The following is a 19,251-nucleotide window of genomic DNA, read 5'->3' on the forward strand; positions in this document are numbered from 1 at the left end:
TAAATGACTTAAATGTAAATGTAAATGCAAAGTCATTGTTTATGGGAAGGACTTTTCAAATTTGAAGTATCTCCCGCTGTCAGTACAGAAAAGTACACTCCCATTCTGGGCACATGTTTAGACAAGGACCTGATCGTATTTCACTCTGCCTGCCGTAGTCCCGGTCTGCATGTCAAACGGTACCCTATTCCCTAAGTGTCCTGGTCAGAAATAGTGCACTAAATTGGGAATAGGGTGCCATTTGGAACTTGGCTTGCGTGTTCATGGCCCTGGGGAAAATACCAGGCACTGCATTCCACCAGTGGGCTGTGGGGGCTCTGTGTCTGGGGTGGGACAAGCCTTCCACAGATGACTTAGTGCATGTCAAATGGTACCCTATTCCCTAAGTGTCCTGGTCATAAATAGTGCACTAAATTGGGAATAGGGTGCCATTTGGAACTTGGCTTGCGTGTTCACGGCCCTGGGGAAAATACCAGGCACTGCATTCCACCAGTGGGCTGTGGGGGCTCTGTGTCTGGGGTGGGACTAGCCTTCCACAGATGACTTAGTGCGGCGAGGGCTTGACAGACTGGCAGCTTCAACTATCACACACTGGAGCAAATTGGTAGCCAAGAAATCCATTACAAAGAGGTAAACAAGAACACTTTTTAAAAAAAAAGGAAAAAAAAGTTGAAATGCAACTGTCTGCACACTTGTGATTTTGAACTTGGGAACAGACAGGAAAATGTCTAGATTGGAAGGCTCAAAGTCCGATCCAATAAATTGTTCCTTTGTTAATACTCTCTCCTCATAGCTTTGCCAGGAAAATGAGAAACTGGCGCTGGATCGCACCTATCTTTCCCTACCAATCCATCCAACTTCTACTTTAGCCACATGCTCCAGCAAACAATAACTGAGGCGGGGGGAGGGGGGGGTTGCAGTACAATGCTTTATGACATGGGTTATTTCCCAAATGGCACCCTATTCCCTAAATAGTGCACTACTTTACCAGGGCCCATAGTGCTCTGGTCGGAAATAGTGCACTATATAGGGAATATGGTGCCATTTGGGAAATAACACTCTATTCCCTAAATAGTGCACTACTTTACCAGGGCCCATAGTGCTCTGGTCAGAAATAGTGCACTATATAGGGAATATGGTGCCATTTGGGAAATAACACTCTATTCCCTAAATAGTGCACTACTTTACCAGGGCCCATAGTGCTCTGGTCGGAAATAGTGCACTATATGGGGAATATGGTGCCATTTGGTGAAATAACACTATTCCCTAAATAGTGCACTACTTTACCAGGGCCCATAGTGCTCTGGTCGGAAACAGTGCACTATATAGGGAATATGGTGCCATTTGGGAAATAACCATGGGTTACAGATGTATCCTACATTAAATAAGTCTGGTGGTCCATACTGGGGAAACTAAATACAACACAGGGTTACTATGATAAATGACCTGACAAAGTTAATGTTTTTCTGGCAGCCGAATAACATCAGAAAGGCATTGGGTTTCCCAAATGAATCCTTCTTCCCGGTTTTAAAGCAGTGTACTGTGTACATCATCGCTACCATAGAATGCTTCTGGTTTCTGACTGTACATCCAAGTATGTGGAACTGCTAAGCAATGTTCTGACAACGTCATCGAAACATACGAAAGACCTTCAGAGTAAAGATATTGGTTCAATCTAACGGTGTAGCTACTACCTGATATAAAAATAGGTTAGACGTAAAAAAAACTTCTATTCAATGTCGTTGCTACATCACGTGTGGGATTTTCCTTGTTGCACATAAAAGACAACAACAAGAAACATGTGGTCCTTCTGTAGCTCAGTTGGTAGAGCATGGTGCTTGTAACGCCAGGGTAGTGGGTTCGATCCCCGGGACCACCCATACGTAGAATGTATGCACACATGACTGTAAGTCGCTTTGGATAAAAGCGTCTGCTAAATGGCATATTATTATTATTATTATTATTATTATTAAATCAGCTCCAAGTGATTTTTTTTTATTTAAGAAATCTGTTCATGTATTCCCACGCAATAGTAGAAATACACGACGTGAAATTGTACAAATGTAAGCAAGGTTTGAAATGACTGTTTTAGTCAAATATTATATCTGTTTGTGGCTTCTTGCGGTCAATTTGCAGTCTACAAATGATTTGTAATTATGTTCCGTCCCAACTCACCCTCCAACTATCCGCTCCAGAAGAAAAAAAAAAGAAGAAAAATAATCTAGATGAAGATCCCTGGGGTAGACTGCCGTGTCCTTCAGCTACTGTATATGGAACCCAAAACACCAGAGCGATAACATGGTGGCCAGATGTTTAACTCATTAGGAGTAAATGAAAGCCTTTGTGGTAGGTGACTCACCACTCTAAATAAAATCCTCTATAAAACTTCACAAGACAGGTCCCATCAAAACAGGCAAAAGCGAATTAAGAAAAATGGATAACTTCAGAGCTTGATAACATACCTAGGTATACGTTTCCTATTGACTTCAGGCTGCAAAGACATAGTTGAAAACAGATAACGAAATACTTCACATGCCATGTAGATGAGCATTCACTTTAGTTTCCATTCAAAAACTAAAATGCCCCTGTAACTACTGGCAAACTGACAACAGTAAAGGTTCAGTGCTTTGCATCAAGGTGCTAGTAGGCTATACAACATACACACCGCCATCACAGAACTTTACTAACATCTTGGATATAAAAGCTTTAACACATTGAGAGAAAGAGAAATGAACTACGGGCCTGGGGGAGTGTAATCCTACCTTGACAACTTCATGTCAGTAACTCTGGCCAGATTTCAATAGGAATTAGATAGGGGATAGAAGCACTCAAGTACAGGTTTCTCGTGCCTCCCAACAGATGTGTGTGTGTGTTTGTTTTGGTGAGACAAAGATCTAAATTCAGAACACCCAAATCTAATACAGACTGTTTATTCAGTTTGATGGTAGCTTAACAAAAATACCTTGTACACATCTCCATATGTGCCGCTCCCCACTCGTTGAATGAGCTCGAAATCCTGCTGTGGGTTTTTTCTTTGAATTTCTCCACTAGGTCTTGGAAAGATATCCATATCAGCTAGCTAATTGGCTGGATAGCTTGTCAACACCTAGCTACTTTACATTTAGCTAGCTAGTTAGCTTGTGCAAATACACGTCACTATCATTCGAGGGGAGTACTTCAAGTTGTGATAACTTGCTTCTCTAAAGCTGCAGAAGTGTTGCTTCCAAATCTGGCCTCTGGTCCATTTCCTGCCAATGAGACAGAGAAGAAAAGTTAATGAGGAAACCTCTAGCTAATAGCTTCGTGCCTTGAACTGCACACACACACACACACACACACACACACACAGTGTTGCTAAATACTGCACAATTTAAACACTTTCCCACCAACCCCCCCCCCACTTCCCAAAACACGTTAAAATTGCACTATAAATTGTGCCTTCCATTATTATACTAATGTTATAACGTTTATTATACTTTGAGATTTACTTTATGTTCGTATTCTTATGTTTTGTCATTTATTTTTGTTGTTGCATTGTTGAGAAGGTACATGCAAGTAAAGCATGTCGTTGGACGTTGTATTGTAAGTTATACTATGTGTATCCTGTACATACTAACGTTACTAATGAAACTTTAAAAAAAGGTAGCTACAAACCACAGATATAATTCCACAACAAAAGACCGTCTGATTTGCTGACCAGCCGGTTAGCTAGAGGATAGCAAGCTAAGCAAACAGTAACTAACTTCCAAACGGCTAACGTTAGCTTACGAAAGAAAGTCAGCAGATAAACAATATAGATTGATCATTGAATGTATATAACGTTATAGTTCAACAGAATTGCTTAACGTAAGAGAGTTAAACAAATTAGTTGGTTACTATAGCTACCGGAGCGATATTATTAAACTGTTTTTTTTTCTCCCAAAACACGTAACGTTATCTAAACTTCTGTTTTTCATCCTCCTTCTCTAATAAAATATACACATTCAGAAAATGGGACACCAGACGAGTGCAATTAACTACCATGTAGAAACTAACAAGTGTCTCGGCCTTCCACTCCATGACCAAGAATAGTCAGCCTTGCTAGCAATCTATTTAGCATTACCCAGCAACTAACATGAGCTAACTAGCCGTTAGCTAATCCAACGTCTGCTCCACTTACCAATTACTCCATATACGTTGACATACAAAAAGTCATATGTTCAATTCCTTTTCATCCCCCCGCAACAAAAAAAAAATATTTAAAAAAAAAAACATAAAAGTATTATTTATTCCTCAGAGAAAGTGTAAACTTCTTGCTGGCTGCTCACTCAGCAACGGCAACAAAATAAAAAACTTATCTCGGCTGGAAGTCCCAACCTCACGTTTTCGACGTTATCACGTCATTTCCTCCTGTTGACAGTGCGAGCTGCTACTAACTAGGGGAAATGTACTTTATTGTCACCTCACGTTTTCGACGTTATCACGTCATTTCCTCCTGTTGACAGTACGAGCTGCTGCTACTAACTAGGAGAAATGTACTTTATTGTCACCCATGCGTTCAACTGTAAACGCTAACTAGATTGCAAGAATATCAACAACTAGCATCATTGAATCGATCAAAAAAAATCTATTGACAGCTTTGTTTTTGTCCAGACGAAATGACTGCCACTCTGATATATGACGTGCGACTACTGCCACCTAGTGATACAAGCAAGCAACTGTAACAGAGAAGAATACAACTAGAAATTCCTGTAGAAATTACAACTAAAATTAAAGATTAATTTGGGATATTCTGTGATGAGACCATTCATATTTAATTGTTGAATTGTATTATTTTTTAGAGTGGTAATTACACTTTCTTCTTCAGCTCTCTACTCTACCCACATATTTTCATAAATATTTTCCAACCTCATATTTAAAAAGCTCCCAGTTATTACTGTATGAATTATCATTTATAGTTCTAAGTATTGTGAGGTGTCCTCAAATCTTTTTTTTACTCTCTGGGGGATGTGAAATCAATTGGGGAGGCTGAGGGGAAACAGTTTAATCACCCTATTATATTTTAACACATCATTTATTCTATTGAACACCTTAAAAATAATAAGTCTCCTGGGACTGATGGTATATCTGCTGAGTTTTACACAACGTTTTCTCAATTTCTGTTAGAGGTCTTTTCTGAAAGCATTGCAAATAATGCTCTCCCTCCTAGTTTGACTCCAGGTCTGATTACATTAATACCTAATCCCAAGAAAGACTTGCTTCTCCGCGATAATTGGCGTCCAATCTATCTGATCAATAACGACTACAATAACGACTACAAAATATTAGCCTCTATATTTGCAAAAAGAATGAAGGCAGTATTGGACTCAATTATAGAAGAGACCCAATCTGGATTCACGAGGAACACACATATATATTTATCTCCCTCACCAACTTCAAACATCTGCTATCTGAGCAGCTAACCGATCACTGCAGCTGTACATAGTCTATCGGTAAATAGCCCACCCAATTTTACCTACCTCATCCCCATACTGGGGATTTACATTTATTTACTTTTCTGCTCTTTTGTACACCAAAATCTCTACCTGTACATGACCATCTGATCATTTATCACTAATTTGCAAAATTGTAATTATTCGCCTACCTCCTCATGCCTTTTGCACACAATGTATATAGACTCTTTTTTTTCTACTGTGTTATTGACTTGTTAATTGTTTACTCCATGTGTAACTCTGTTGTCTGTTCACACTGCTATGCTTTATCTTAGCCAGGTCGTAGTTGCAAATGAGAACTTGTTCTCAACTAGCCTACCTGGTTAAATAAAGGTTAAATAAAAATAAAATAAATTTAACACTTACATTTACATTTAAGTCATTTAGCAGACGCTCTTATCCAGAGCGACATACAAATTGGTGCATTCACCTTATGACATCCAGTAGAACAGTCACTTTACAATAGTGCATCTAAATCTTAAAGGGGGGGGGGGGTGAGAAGGATTACTTATCCTATCCTAGGTATTCCTTGAAGAGGTGGGGTTTCAGGTGTCTCCGGAAGGTGGTGATTGACTCCGCTGTCCTGGCGTCGTGAGGGAGTTTGTTCCACCATTGGGGGGCCAGAGCAGCGAACAGTTTTGACTGGGCTGAGCGGGAACTGTACTTAAAAATCGAATCATATCCAACTGGTGACTATTCTGATCTAATCTTCAAAGATAGAAGACAATAAAACTCAGACTTTTATAAAGCCTTCGATACAGTGGAACATGAGTTTGTATTTCTCTCCCTGGAGAAATGTGGTTTTGGGGAATTCTTTTGTAGTACTATTAAAACTCTTTTGAATCAAATCAGATGTTATTGGTCACATACACATGGTTAACAGATGTTATTGGTCACATGGTTAACAGATGTTATTGGTCACATACACATGGTTAACAGATGTTATTGGTCACATACACATGGTTAGCAGATGTTATTGGTCACATACACATGGTTAGCAGATGTTATTGGTCACATACACATGGTTAGCAGATGTTATTGGTCACATGGTTAACAGATGTTATTGGTCACATGGTTAACAGATGTTATTGGTCACATGGTTAGCAGATGTTATTGGTCACATACACATGGTTAGCAGATGTTATTGGTCACATACACATGGTTAGCAGATGTTATTGGTCACATGCAGATGTTATTGGTCACATACACATGGTTAGCAGATGTTATTGGTCACATACACATGGTTAGCAGATGTTATTGGTCACATGGTTAACAGATGTTATTGGTCACATGGTTAACAGATGTTATTGGTCACATGGTTAACAGATGTTATTGGTCACATGGTTAACAGATGTTATTGGTCACATGGTTAACAGATGTTATTGGTCACATGGTTAACAGATGATATTGGTCACATACACATGGTTAACAGATGTTATTGGTCACATGGTTAACAGATGTTATTGGTCACATACACATGGTTAACAGATGTTATTGGTCACATACACATGGTTAACAGATGTTATTGGTCACATACACATGGTTAACAGATGTTATTGGTCACATGGTTAACAGATGTTATTGGTCACATGGTTAACAGATGTTATTGGTCACATACACATGGTTAACAGATGTTATTGGTCACATGGTTAACAGATGTTATTGGTCACATACACATGGTTAACAGATGTTATTGGTCACATACACATGGTTAACAGATGTTATTGGTCACATAGTTAACAGATGTTATTGGTCACATGGTTAACAGATGTTATTGGTCACATAGTTAACAGATGTTATTGGTCACATGGTTAACAGATGTTATTGGTCACATGGTTAACAGATGTTATTGGTCACATGGTTAACAGATGTTATTGGTCACATGGTTAACAGATGTTATTGGTCACATGGTTAACAGATGTTATTGGTCACATGGTTAACAGATGTTATTGGTCACATAGTTAACAGATGTTATTGGTCACATAGTTAACAGATGTTATTGGTCACATGGTTAACAGATGTTATTGGTCACATGGTTAACAGATGTTATTGGTCACATGGTTAACAGATGTTATTGGTCACATACACATGGTTAACAGATGTTATTGGTCACATACACATGGTTAACAGATGTTATTGGTCACATAGTTAACAGATGTTATTGGTCACATGGTTAACAGATGTTATTGGTCACATAGTTAACAGATGTTATTGGTCACATGGTTAACAGATGTTATTGGTCACATGGTTAACAGATGTTATTGGTCACATGGTTAACAGATGTTATTGGTCACATGGTTAACAGATGTTATTGGTCACATGGTTAACAGATGTTATTGGTCACATGGTTAACAGATGTTATTGGTCACATGGTTAACAGATGTTATTGGTCACATAGTTAACAGATGTTATTGGTCACATGGTTAACAGATGTTATTGGTCACATGGTTAACAGATGTTATTGGTCACATGGTTAACAGATGTTATTGGTCACATGGTTAGCAGATGTTATTGGTCACATGGTTAACAGATGTTATTGGTCACATGGTTAACAGATGTTATTGGTCACATGGTTAACAGATGTTATTGGTCACATGGTTAACAGATGTTATTGGTCACATGGTTAACAGATGTTATTGGTCACATGGTTAACAGATGTTATTGGTCACATGGTTAACAGATGTTATTGGTCACATGGTTAACAGATGTTATTGGTCACATGGTTAACAGATGTTATTGGTCACATGGTTAACAGATGTAAATGCGAGTGTAGCGAAATGCTTGTGCTTCTAGTTCCTCCAGTGCAGTAATATCTAACAAGTAATCTAACAATTCCCCAACAACGACCTAATACACACAAATCTAAAGGGGTGAATGAGAATATATGTACATATAAATATATGGATGAGCGATGGCTGAGCGGCACAGGCAAGATGCAGTAGATGGTATCTTTTTATACACTATACAGTATATACATATGATATGACTAATGGAAGATATGTAAACATTATTAAAGTGACATTATTTAAATTGGCATTTTTTAAAGTGACTTTTGAACCATTTATTAAAGTGGCCAGTGATTGATTGGGTCTCAATGCAGGCAGCAGCCTCTCTGAGTCAGTGATTGCTGTTTAACAGTCTGATGGCCTTGAGATAGAAGCTGTTTAACAGTCTGATGGCCTTGAGATAGAAGCTGTTTAACAGTCTGATGGCCTTGAGATAGAAGCTGTTTAACAGTCTGATGGCCTTGAGATAGAAGCTGTTTAACTGTCTGATGGCCTTGAGATAGAAGCTGTTTCTCAGTCTCTCTGTCCCTGCTTTGATGCACCTGTACTGACCTCGCCTTCTGGATGGTAGCGGGGTGAACAGGCAGTGGCTCGGGTGGTTGTTGTCCTTAATGATCTTTTTTGCCTTCCTGTGACATCGGGTGTTATAGGTGTCATGGAGGGCAGGTAGGTTGCCCCCGGCGATCCATGATATGAATGGGAACAATTCCGTGAAGCATGGCACTTCTCCTAGATTTGATTTGAAAAGAGGAATTAGACAAGGGTGCCCACTTTTGCCTTACCTCTTCCTGCTTGCAACCCAACTTCTTACAAGTTTTGTTAAATCAAGCGATTTAAAAGGGGTCTCTATTGCTGACAGGGATATTAAAAGGGGTCTCTATTGCTGACAGAGATATTAAAAGGGGTCTCTATTGCTGACAGAGATATAAAAAGGGATCTATATTGCTGACAGAGATATTAAAAAGGGATCTATATTGCTGACAGAGATATTAAAAAGGGATCTATATAACTGACAGATATATTAAAAAGGGATCTCTATAGCTGACAGAGTGTCACGATCATCATAAGGAGCGGACCAAAATGTAGCGTGGTTTGTGTTCATGATGCTTTTTTAATTAAAGAAAGCACTGAACAACTGAATACAAACTATACAAAACAATAAACGAATAACGACCGTGAAGCTATAATGAGAACTGTGCTGACACAAGCAACTAACATAGATAATCACGCACAAACAAACAGTGAAACCCAGGCTACCTAAGTGTGATTCTCAATCCAAGACAACTAATGATACCTGCCTCTGATTGAGAACCATACTAGGCCGAAACATAGAAATCCCAAAATCATAGAAAAACAAACAGACTGTCCACCCCAACTCACGCCCTGACCATACTAAATAACGACACAACAAAGGAAATAAAGGTCAGAACGTGACACAGAGATATTAAAAAGGGATCTCTATTGATGACAGAGATATTAAAAAGGGATCTCTATTGCTGACAGAGATATTAAAAATGGATCTCTATTGCTGACAGAGATATTAAAAGGGGTCTCTATTGCTGACAGAGATATTAACATTTACATTACATTTAAGTCATTTAGCAGACGCTCTTATCCAGAGCGACTTACAAATTGGTGCATTCACCTTATGACATCCAGTGGAACAGCCACTTTACAATAGTGCATCTAAATCTTTTAAGGGGGGGGGGTGAGAAGGATTACTTTATCCTATCCTAGGTATTCCTTAAAGAGGTGGGGTTTCAGGTGTCTCTGGAAGGTGGTGATTGACTCCGCTGTCCTGGCATCGTGAGGGAGTTTGTTCCACCATTGGGGGGCCAGAGCAGCGAACAGTTTTGACTGGGCTGAGCGGGAACTGTACTTCCTCAGTGGTAGGGAGGCGAGCAGGCCAGAGGTGGATGAACGCAGTGCCCTTGTTTGGGTGTAGGGCCTGATCAGAGCCTGGAGGTACTGAGGTGCCGTTCCCCTCACAGCTCCGTAGGCAAGCACCATGGTCTTGTAGCGGATGCGAGCTTCAACTGGAAGCCAGTGGAGAGAGCGGAGGAGCGGGGTGACGTGAGAGAACTTGGGAAGGTTGAACACCAGACGGGCTGCGGTGTTCTGGATGAGTTGTAGGGGTTTAATGGCACAGGCAGGGAGCCCAGCCAAAAGCGAGTTGCAGTAATCCAGACGGGAGATGACAAGTGCCTGGATTAGGACCTGCGCCGCTTCCTGTATGAGGCAGGGTCATACTCTGCGGATGTTGTAGAGCATGAACCTAAAAGGGATCTCTATTGCTGACAGATATATTAAAAAGGGATCTCTATTGCTGACAGAGATATTAAAAGGGATCTCTATTGCTGACAGAGATATTAAAAGGGATCTATATTGCTGACAGAGATATTAAAAGGGATCTATATTGCTGACAGAGATATTAAAAGGGATCTATATTGCTGACAGAGATATTAAAAGGGATCTATATTGATGACAGAGATATTAAAAGGGATCTATATTGCTGACAGAGATATTAAAAGGGATCTATATTGATGACAGAGATATTAAAAGGGATCTATATTGCTGACAGAGATATTAAAAGGGATCTATATTGCTGACAGAGATATTAAAAGGGGTCTCTATTGCTGACAGAGATATTAAAAGGGATCTATATTGCTGACAGAGATATTAAAAGGGATCTATATTGATGACAGAGATATTAAAAAGGGATCTATATTGCTGACAGAGATATTAAAAGGGATCTATATTGATGACAGAGATATTAAAAAGGGGTCTCTATTGCTGACAGAGATATTATCATAAGTCAGCTTGCAGATGACACCACCCTCATTTTGAAAGATGCTGACCAGATTCCTAGAGCAGTCGATGTGATAAATATTTTTTCCAAAGCATCTGGTCTTTGTCTAAAAATTAATACATGTGAATTGTTTGCCCTTAAAGACAGTGTGATATGCAATATTCCAGTCTAGGAAAAAGTAACGTACCTTGGGATAACCATATGTAAGGGTCAACAGGAAAGATGCTCATTCAATTTCATACCTATTATTGAAAAAAAACTAAAAGAAGTTCAACTATTGGTTGGAGAGGGATTTATCCTTGAAAGGTTGAGTACTGCTTTCTAAAGTTGAAGGTATCTCCAGACTTACTTATGCGGCCCAGTCCCCTACACGCGGCCCGGTCCCCTACACGCGGCCCGGTCCCCTACACGCGGCCCGGTCCCCTACACGCCCAAATACTGCCCGGTCCCCTACACGCAGCCCAAATACTGCAAATGTTTGTTAATGTAACTTATAAAATATATCATACAACATCCTCTTTAATGGAATTTAATAAGTTCTGTGTACAAAAACAAAAGTTAATAAATTATTAAGATAAAGATGAAAGAATCCAACTTCAATTTGGAATTTCGTCCCTCATATCTTCTCTCGTTACTTTGTAACTATAGTAACTATAACATTAATCAGATTCCTACTAAATGATCTGCTTTTCAGAGACTAATATTCTTAGCGTGGTTGTTAATATATAAACATAATTTTCCCCTGCGTAGGTATTTCATATGTAACAATAACAATGTTTTGTAGAGAAACAAGTCTTTATTTTTTAAAGAACTGGTTTAATAATCATATCCTGCTGGTGAGTCAACTTTTGAATGCAGAAGGATTGTTACTCAAGTTATGAGGATAAAAAAAAAAAAATCTCGTTACAATATCCCTGTTACACCTAGAGAGTTCTCCATAGTCTCTGATGCTATTCCATCTGGAACTCTCATGTTATTTAGAGGTGTAACCAGACCTCACCTTGTTGACCTGCCCTCCTAGAGAGTTCTCCATAGTCTCTGATGCTATTCCATCTGGAACTCATGTTATTTAGAGGTGTAACCAGACCTCTATGTCACAACTTACTGGAATACATTTGTCAATAATGTCTGTTGGGAAAAAAGTATGTTTATTACTACACAAACACCTGCTTGTTAACAAGGTGAAAGAGGTCTCTTTCAGAACGATCCATAAGTATGACCCTGTGAATCAATACCTGAAGAAACTAAAAAAAGACATTAACATTAACTGTCCTTTGTGTGGAGTATCCAGAAACAGTTTAGCTTTTATTTTGGCATTGTCTACATTTAAAGAAACTATGGAAAGATATTCATTGATTTATAATTGTTAATATACTTGATGACTTTTGTTTTTATGGGAAAATGTGCTGCTCGGTTTCCTTAACTGTAAAAAGGATATAGAAAAACAATTTTACCTCATAAATCTAATTATGCTAATGAAAAAAGGTAATATTCATATATGTAAATTCACGAATATAAATCCACTCTTCCGTGTTTTCTGTAAGGAATTCTAGCAGTACATTAATTCAACATTTGTCTAATAAGAAAGCTCTTAAAACAATCCACATGTGTGCATCCTAAGGTCTTTGCATAATCTGTAATTAGTTGTATAGTTGTATAATCTGTAATTAGTTGTAAAATCTGTAATTAGTTGTATAGTTGTATAATCTGTAATTAGTTGTATAATCTGTAATTAGTTGTATAGTTGTATAATCTGTAATTAGTTGCATAGTTGTATAATCTGTAATTAGTTGTATAGTTGTATAATCTGTAATTAGTTGCATAGTTGTATAATCTGTAATTAGTTGTATAGTTGTATAATCTGTAATTAGTTGCATAGTTGTATAATCTGTAATTAGTTGTATAATCTGTAATTAGTTGTATAATCTGTAATTAGTTGCAAAATTGTATAATCTGTAATTAGTTGTATAATCTGTAATTAGTTGTATAATCTGTAATTAGTTGTATAGTTGTATAATCTCTAATTAGTTGTATAGTTGTATAATCTCTAATTAGTTGTATAGTTGTATAATCTGTCATTAGTTTCATATATTATCATTGTCTGTATGTATACTCCTTGTATGTATTGTTTACTGGTTTTTTTCTGCAATAATTAAAAAATATACAGTGCCTTGCGAAAGTATTCGGTCGCTTGAACTTTAAAAAAGTTTGAAAAGTTTGAAATATCCAATAAATGTCGTTCCACTTCATGATTGTGTCCCACTTGTTGTTGATTCTTCACAAAAAAATACAGTTTTATATCTTTATGTTTGAAGCATGAAATGTGGCAAAAGGTCGCAAAGTTCAAGGGGGCCGAATACTTTCTCAAGGCACTGTATATACATACACTACCGGTAAAAAGTTTTAGAACACCTACTCATTCAGTCCAACTCATCCAAACCATCTCAGTTGGGTTGAGGTCGTGTTATTGTGGAGGCCAGGTCATCTGATGCAGCACTCCATCACTCTCCTTGGTAAAATAGCCCTTACACAGCCTGGAGGTGTTTTGGGTCACTATCCTGTTGATAAACAAATTATTGTCCCACTAAGGCCAAACCAGATGGGATGGTGTATCACTGCCTAATGCTGTGATAGCTATGCTGTTTAAGTGTGCCTTGAATTCTAAATAAATCCCAGACAGTGTCACCAGCAAAGCACCCCCACACCATGACACCTCCTCCTCCATGCTTCACGGTGGGAAATACACATGCAGCGATCATCTGTTCACCCTCACCGCATCTCACAAGGAAACGGGGGTTGGAACCAAAAATCTCCACTGGTCTAATGTTCATTGCTCGTGTTTCTTGACCCAAGCAAGTCTCTTCTTCTTATTGGTGTCCTTTAGTAGTGGTTTCTTTGCAGCAATTTGACCATGAAGGCCTGATTCACACAGTCTCCTCTGAACAGTTGATGTTGAGATGTGTCTGTTACTTGAACTTGAAGTATTTATTTGGGCTGCAATTTCTGAGGCTGGTAACTCTAATGAACGTATCCTCTGCAGCAGAGGTAACTCTGGGTCTTCCTTTCCTGTGGTCCTCATGAGAGCCAGTTTCATCACAGCGCTTGATGGTTTTTGAGAACTGCACTTGAAGAAATGTTCAAAGTTTCTGAAATGTTCCGTATTGACTGACCTTCATGTTTTAAAGTAATGATGGACTGTCGTTTCTCTTTGTTTATTTGAGCTGTTCTTGCCATAATATGGATTTGGTCTTTCACCAAATAGGACTGTCTTCTGTATACCACCCCTACCTGGTCACAACACAAGTGATTGGCTCAAACGCATTAAGAAGGAAAGAAATTCCAAAAATGAACTTTTAACAAGGCACACCTGTTAATTGAAATGCATTCCATGTGACTACCAGATGAAGCTGGTTGAGAGAATGCCAAGAGTGTGCAAAGCTGTCATCAAGGCAAAGGGTGACTATATCAAGAATCTCAAATATAAAATATATATTTTTTTATGTTTAACACTTTTTTGGTTACTACACGATTCCATATATGTTATTTCATAGTTTTGATGTCTTCACTGTTATTCTACAATGTAGAAAATAGTACAAATAAAGAAAAACCCTTGAATGAGTAGGTGTTCTAATACTTTTGACCGGTAGTGTATATATATATTGTTTTAAAAAATTGTTTTTTTTTAGTTAGCAGTAGCTTTATAACGCGCCCCCCCACACACACACAAACGACAACCATTGAAACAGCACCTACTGGCGGCGGATACAGATACTGCACACCCAACTCCCGTCAGCTTCAGCATCCTCCCTTTTATGAGCCTTCTCCTCGGTGTCGGATTGAATAGGCTCATCCATTGCTCCGGTGTCTACATGACAGCCGTTTAGGATTGCACATACAGTCAACAGCAAGGAACACCATGGCGAGAAACCGTGAAGACAGAGACAGCTGGGGTGAGTGGTTCATAATTATGAAGAGTACTAAATTGGTAATCTGCAGACCGCATAATAAGGGGTTCACTAGGCTCCGGAGAGGCTCAGCAATGCCGCTGAAGGGATGTTTGTGTATGTAATCATGGTGTAGCAGTCGTTGCAATGTTTGCATGTTGTTGTCAGAACAAATCGATATTATATATCTATTCAATTCTCAACCACAGCAGAAACGCTGGCCTGGACCAGACCCAACCAAGTCTCACTGATAAACTAATATAAACCCAAGCCAAGCGTCTACTATATTCACTCTACAGGCCAGTGCAGTGTCTGTCTAAGCATCCCGATCCACGCACCCTTTGGAATGATTCCGGCATAGAATAACGAAAGACAGCAGTACAAACACAACTCTAGAATGAACCAGTATTGGATAATGAAATACCTGTCAAGGCGATGCTACACGCGATAGGGGGTACGGGTGAACCTGAAGCAAACAGATGACATCGTCCTTACCGTTACATTTCACTCACAGCTATCGACATGTATATCTTTGGTTTTTTCTATTGATGTTTTTTCTCATATCTGTTTGATAAACACCAATTGTGCCACATCATTTGGGTCTGTTATCACATAGTAAAAACGAGCTTGTTATAACCAGCGTCATTAGACAGACTAAGAGCTGCCCAGGCATAATGTAGCATATCATGATAGCTAAGAAGACTGGGTTGGAAACCGTAGGGTGGTATGAAATGCTATAGCTTATTATCCGAGAGAACTGAGGAACCATGAGCATGGACCCAGTCACATTTACCGTAGAGTAGACCTATACTCTGGCTCGACTGATGTCTGAAGCTGCGCTGAAACAAGAGGAACCATGAGCATGGACCCAGTCACATTTACCATAGAGTAGACCTATACTCTGGCTCGACTGATGTCTGAAGCTGCGCTGAAACAAGAGGAACCATGAGCATGGACCCAGTCACATTTACCATAGAGTAGACCTATACTCTGGCTCGACTGATGTCTGAAGCTGCGCTGAAGAAAAGGAACAAGGAGCAGCTCGTCTGGAGGTTGGGTTTGGCACCTTGTTCCCTATGTAGCGCACTATGTAATGTAGTGCACTACTTTTTGACCAGGGTCCATAGGGCTAGTATGTAATGTAGTGCACAAATTTTTGACCAGGGTCCCCATAGGGCTAGTATGTAATGTAGTGCACTACTTTTTGACCAGGGTCCATAGGGCTAGTATGTAATGTAGTGCACTACTTTTTGACCAGGGTCCATAGGGCTAGTATGTAATGTAGTGCACTACTTTTGACCAGGGTCCATAGGGCTAGTATGTAATGTAGTGCACTACTTTTGACCAGGGTCCATAGGGCTAGTATGTAATGTAGTGCACTACTTTTGACCAGGGTCCATAGGGCTAGTATGTAATGTAGTGCACTACTTGTGACCAGGGACCCTATTCCCTATGTAGTGCACTACTTGTGACCAGGGACCCTATTCCCTATGTAGTGCACTACTTGTGACCAGGGACCCTATTCCCTATGTAGTGCACTACTTGTGACCAGGGACCCTATTCCCTATGTAGTGCACTACTTGTGACCAGGGACCCTATTCCCTATGTAGTGCACTACTTGTGACCAGGGACCCTATTCCCTATGTAGTGCACTACTTGTGACCAGGGACCCTATTCCCTATGTAGTGCACTACTTGTGACCAGGGACCCTATTCCCTATGTAGTGCACTACTTGTGACCAGGGACCCTATTCCCTATGTAGTGCACTACTTGTGACCAGAGACCCTATTCCTATGTAGTGCACTACTTGTGACCAGGGACCCTATTCCCTATGTAGTGCACTACTTGTGACCAGGGACCCTATTCCCTATGTAGTGCACTACTTGTGACCAGGGACCCTATTCCCTATGTAGTGCACTACTTGTGACCAGGGACCCTATTCCCTATGTAGTGCACTTCTTTTGACTGTGGATAAGGGCCCAATTGGCAACCCATTTCCCTGTGGGCCCTGGTGGAAAGTAGTGGACTACATAGGGAATAGCTATTTGGGATTGTAGCATTGGGTTCCAGAGTGGCACAGCGGTCTAAGGCACTGCATCGCAGTGCTCGAGGCATCACTACAGACCCTGGTTTGATTCCAGGCTGTATCACAGCGGTCTAAGGCACTGCATCTCAGTGTTCGAGGCGTCACTACAGACCCTGGTTTGAGTCCAGACTGCATCACAGCGGTCTAAGACACTGCATCTCAGTGCTCGAGGCGTCACTACAGACCCTGGTTTGATTCCAGGCTGTATCGCAGCGGTCTAAGACACTGCATCTCAGTGCTCGGGGCATCACTACAGACCCTGGTTTGATTCCAGGCTGTATCGCAGCGGTCTAAGACACTGCATCTCAGTGCTCGGGGCGTCACTACAGACCCTGGTTTGAGTCCAGGCTGTATCGCAGCGGTCTAAGACACTGCATCTCAGTGTTTGAGGCGTCACTACGGACCCTGGTTTGAGTCCAGACTGCATCACAGCGGTCTAAGGCACTGCATCTCAGTGCTCGAGGCGTCACTACGGACCCTGGTTTGATTCCAGGCTGTATCACAACCGGCCGTGAGTCCCATAGGGCGCTGCTCCAGTTGGCCCAGGCGTCGTCCGGGTTAGGACTTGGTCTGGGGGAGAACGTCATTGTAAAATAACATTTATGTGGAGAGAACAAGTTTGTCTGTTAATTTCGGACAGGCATTGTTGCTATGGCCTTTTGTTAGTGAGAATAAATACATGCCCCAGTCTCGTCCAGACCTGAGAAACATCGGAGGATAAGACTGTTTAAATTATTAGCTGTATTCTGAACCCTTCATTCGTTTTAATGCTCCAAAACAGTCCCTTCCCACCTACAGTATTAGTCAGTTTTGGTTTAATGTGATTTGGGATCTGTCCCAAATTGCATCCTATTCCCTATGTAGTGCACTACCTGTGACCAGGGTCCAACAGGGCTAGTATGTAACGTAGTGCACTTCATAGGGAATAGGGTGCCATTTGGGACACACGTTGATATGTTTGTTATGTCATACAAATCTCTCATCTCTTACGTCATCTGATCTTACAAATGCAGAATTAGAGCTTGAAGTGGTTGATGATATCCTTACATTGTTGTCAGAGAGAGAGAGTTCTATCTATCAACACTTCTCTGTGTTAGCAGCCAGCTAACCTGTTCATGCTAACCCAAGACATTACTTTGAGGAAGGAACATGATGAAATATTGGCTATTGTCAACCACACACACCGATGGACAGCCACCAACACCGTACCGTGACTCTATGTCCCTCAATCTTCTCCCTGTTAGTACACTAGACTAGCTAGGATTTTGCAGCCTACATAACCACCAGGCCTCTGGAGACTGTGGAGAGGCAGGCAAAATGGAGACTGTGGAGAGGCAGGCAGGTTCGAGACTGTGGAGAGACAGGCAGATTGGAGACTGTAGAGAGGCAGGCAGGTTCGAGACTGTGGAGAGGCAGGCAGGTTCGAGACTGTGGAGAGACAGGCAGGTTGGAGACTGTGGAGAGACAGGCAGGTTGGAGACTGTGGAGAGACAGGCAGGTTGGAGACTGTGGAGAGGCAGGCAGATTGGAGACTGTGGAGAGGCAGGCAGATTGGAGACTGTGGATAGACAGGCAGGTTGGAGACTGTGGAGAGGCAGGCAGATTGGAGACTGTGGAGAGGCAGGCAGATTGGAGACTGTGGAGAGGCAGGCAGGTTGGAGACTGTGGAGAGGCAGGCAGGTTGGAGACTGTGGAGAGGCAGGCAGGTTGGAGACTGTGGAGAGACAGGCAGGTTGGAGACTGTGGAGAGACAGGCAGGTTGGAGACTGTGGAGAGGCAGGCAGATTGGAGACTGTGGAGAGACAGGCAAATTGGAGACTGTGGAGAGACAGGCAGGTTGGAGACTGGAGAGACAGGCAGATTGGAGACTGTGGAGAGACAGGCAGATTGGAGACTGTGGAGAAGCAGGCAGATTGGAAACTGTGGAGAAGCGGGCCTCTAGAGACTATGGAGAGGCAGGCAGATTGGAGACTGTGGAGAAGCGGGCCTCTAGAGACTATGGAGAGGCAGGCAGATTGTAGGCAGACTGAGTCACTGCCTTCCCGGAAAGTAAAGCTTCTCTCTCTCTCTCTCTCTCCCCCAGTCCAAATGCACAAGGGTTTACATCCTAAATAGCACTATATTCCCTCTGTAGTACACTACTTGTGACCAAGGC

General features: G+C 40.8%; 3 protein-coding genes across 3 annotated transcripts in view; 1 reads left to right on the forward strand and 2 right to left on the reverse strand.

The window, feature by feature from the left end:
- Nucleotides 1–4,496, reverse strand: part of map4k5 (mitogen-activated protein kinase kinase kinase kinase 5) — a 121,456-nt gene extending 116,960 nt beyond the window's left edge. Inside the window, 2 exon segments of the mRNA XM_046308051.1 lie at nucleotides 2,963–3,248; nucleotides 4,160–4,496. Coding sequence (XP_046164007.1) covers nucleotides 2,963–3,070 — 108 coding nt within the window. The 5' untranslated portion in view covers nucleotides 3,071–3,248; nucleotides 4,160–4,496.
- Nucleotides 1–19,251, reverse strand: part of LOC124001333 (deubiquitinase DESI2-like) — a 1,147,470-nt gene that overhangs the window by 437,709 nt on the left and 690,510 nt on the right. The window lies entirely within an intron of this gene.
- atl1 (atlastin GTPase 1) overlaps nucleotides 14,881–19,251 on the forward strand; it is a 63,962-nt gene continuing 59,591 nt past the window's right edge. Inside the window, exon 1 of the mRNA XM_046308028.1 lies at nucleotides 14,881–15,016. Coding sequence (XP_046163984.1) covers nucleotides 14,983–15,016 — 34 coding nt within the window. The 5' untranslated portion in view covers nucleotides 14,881–14,982. The remainder of the gene's footprint in view (nucleotides 15,017–19,251) is intronic.

The sequence above is a fragment of the Oncorhynchus gorbuscha genome, linkage group LG17 (genome assembly GCF_021184085.1).
Source record: "Oncorhynchus gorbuscha isolate QuinsamMale2020 ecotype Even-year linkage group LG17, OgorEven_v1.0, whole genome shotgun sequence".
In the NCBI taxonomy this organism is placed as follows: Eukaryota; Metazoa; Chordata; class Actinopteri; order Salmoniformes; family Salmonidae; genus Oncorhynchus; species Oncorhynchus gorbuscha.